The following is a 2,801-nucleotide window of genomic DNA, read 5'->3' on the forward strand; positions in this document are numbered from 1 at the left end:
GCGCAATACAAGCCAACCGATGCCAGCGGGTAACGATTACTTGCTCCTGCAAACAGCTATTCGTAGCTGCGAAAGCTAGGAGTGGGTGGCGTGGCCACCCTGTAAATGTTGTTTCAACCGCCCCTGGAATTCGTTTTTGTAATAGTGCCCATCTAAGGATGTATAGAGCAACTCCATCAATAGCCCTTAAATCAACACTACTAAAGGTCAAATGAGGTTCCCTCTATTTTTAAAGGGTCACAAAAATGCCTTCAACTCTAGCAATAGCCCGCATGGATACCTCTAGGAAGGTAGGGGAGAGAATTTGGAGGCCTCCCCAAAATAGGGAGAGTAATATAGAGGGTCTGCTAGAGTTGCTCTAATCTTGGCACTAAGAGCAACTTCAAGAGGCTGCTAATCTCACCCCCAACACCTTTTTTAGGAAAAAAGAGAGAAAAAATGAACTCCAATAATCCACCTAAACCTTCCCTAATTTTTTAGCGGCGCTAAATAACAGCCTGCCACCGCGTATATTTTAGAGTTGGCGTTCCTCGCCCAATCCTGATTCCCGCACGCCCGCGTGTCCCTTCCGATGGGCCCAATACGATGATGTGGCCTGTGTTTGAAATATTGGGGGCTATTTATTAGCGATCTGCTGTGGACTGGTATGTTTTTGGGAAAAAAATTTTTTAGGAGAACTCCCAATACATAATTTTTGGGAAGAATTTTTTAGGATACTCTTGGAGTTGCTCTAAGACATATAAAACATACCCTCTCCATCAATCAATTTAGTCATCACCGTTTTTTTTTTCGCCGTGACAGCACTCGTGGTGGTGGGGTGGGCGACCCACGATTTTATTGAATAGATTAGGAGAAGAGCGACGCATTGGTTCCATAGTGTGATCCGAATGGACATGCATGCCCTATCTGAGACCACGTCGGCTCAAAATTTCTTTTGCGAAAATGTTGATCAAAGTTGGATGGATGGAGTGTCTGTTAAAAATAAATCCCTGGATGAAGTCGATGTGGTTGATGAATAAATTATAGAGAATACATGATGTTTTTTGACCTTTGCTCGTTTCATATTGAATTTAATAACAAGGAGAGTCTATTTGATATTACTTTCAGCTGCTGCATTTTTTATCCACATACTATCTTTGTTTCGTCTCATTCAGCATAAAGATACAATCTGAAATCCTTCAGGACAACAATCGAGGTTTTGCTTTGTTCTTGGAGTAAGCTGATAGCACTATATCCTGTCTTGATTTATGGCTGGCCAGTGGTTGTCATCCATTTGTACAAATAGAAAAGTTAGTGTGGTAATTCCAAAGATCACTAGCGTATATTTAATTAAGTTAATTGCTAAGCCTGATACGAATATGACATGCGAAATCACTGTGAAACAATATATAATCCGATATAACAACGAGCTGGAGCAGACATCTTTCATGCCAGCAAGTACGTCCAAGTAATTGCTGATATAGTAGCTGCAGCATATACCATGTGTATACCTAGCTAATATGCTCTCATGAAGGTCTGAGCGCAAAACTAGGGATATCATTAGGAAGGGGACAGTGATGTATCTTTTTATGTTAGTAGGGATATCTTATTGTATCTTGGACCGAACCATCAAACTCATAGAGTTTACTCTATGTTAACTGCATAGTTTCTGTAACCATATATTGTTCTTAACGCATGAACAACTTACCATGTCATAGCGATGATAACAAGTCAGATTCGCAACACATCACATCTTAAATAAGGTCACTAGGCACTAACTTAATCATTGCATTTTTGTTTCCACTTCAAGCCTGTGTGTAACCATCAACATCTATAAATATGGCCATATACGACTCATGGAAGCACACATCTACTGAGAAAATTAGATATACACTCTAGCTAGTGTCAGAGTAACAAGAGAGCGAGCAATGGCGGTCTCAAGGGTGTCACTCCTCATCCTCATGGCGTCGGTCTTTTTGGCTTCCATTGATGGGGCAAATGCGCAGGAGGCACACGGCGTCTTAGCGACGTACAACCTGTACAACCCGGAGCGCATAAACTGGGACATGCGAACGGCTAGCACATTCTGTGCAACGTGGAACGCTGACATGCCGTTGGCCTGGCGGAAGCATTATGGCTGGACGGCGTTCTGTGGCCCTGCCGGTGCACATGGCCAACCCTCCTGTGGCCGCTGCCTCCTGGTATATGATTTGCATGCATTCTGTCTCTCACACGCACGGAGAGCGTAACAAGAGTTTTGTTGAACAGGTGACTAACATGGCGACAGGGGCGAAAACGGTGGCGAGGGTGGTGGACCAGTGCGACAACGGTGGGCTGGACCTGGACATCTCCGTGTTCCGCCAACTTGACACCGATGGAGGTGGCATGTTCAATGGACACCTTTCTGTCGACTACGAATTCGTCGATTGCCACGACTAGAAAACAACATATATTCTCGGCTGGCATAAACATATGCATGTATAATGCGCATGTTATCAACCTTCTGAATAAATCTCTTGAGAAACAAACCATTGTAATAATAAAGGTACATGGAATGCAAGAGAACGTCAAATTTTGATCAAGTGTAACAATAGAAGTTACATGGAAGTGAACCATGTTTTGGGCGCAGCCACGCCGTGTTTTTTCTTTCATCAAACACCACCAAATGGACAGATTGTAGATTTTCCATTCTTAAGCATAATGGCATTCTTTAGGTTTAAGATTCATGAGTTCACCAGAGCATGTTAGGTTGACTCAAGAAAAAACAAACCATAATCATCCTTTTAAGATCTACTAGCTAGGGGATCCAAGTCTGGTTCAAC

At 42.9% G+C, this 2,801-nt stretch overlaps 1 protein-coding gene across 1 annotated transcript; it reads left to right on the forward strand.

The window, feature by feature from the left end:
- Positions 1-1,861: 1,861 nt before the first annotated feature.
- On the forward strand, positions 1,862-2,507 carry LOC101757539 (pathogenesis-related protein PR-4). The gene is made up of 2 exons (XM_004980420.2): positions 1,862-2,180; positions 2,248-2,507. The coding sequence occupies exons 1-2, from the start codon at positions 1,908-1,910 to the stop codon at positions 2,416-2,418; spliced, it is 444 nt and encodes a 147-aa protein (XP_004980477.1). The 5' UTR covers positions 1,862-1,907; the 3' UTR covers positions 2,419-2,507.
- Positions 2,508-2,801: the final 294 nt, after the last annotated feature.

The sequence above is a fragment of the Setaria italica genome, chromosome VIII, assembly GCF_000263155.2.
Source record: "Setaria italica strain Yugu1 chromosome VIII, Setaria_italica_v2.0, whole genome shotgun sequence".
Classification (NCBI taxonomy): domain Eukaryota; kingdom Viridiplantae; phylum Streptophyta; class Magnoliopsida; order Poales; family Poaceae; genus Setaria; species Setaria italica.

Coding starts and splice junctions, on each gene's coding strand:
- LOC101757539 (XM_004980420.2), top strand. CDS start 1,908: ATGGCGGTCTCAAGGGTGTCACTCCTCATCCTCATGGCGTCGGTCTTT. Junction 2,181..2,247: donor CCTGTGGCCGCTGCCTCCTG/GTATATGATTTG, acceptor TTTGTTGAACAG/GTGACTAACATGGCGACAGG.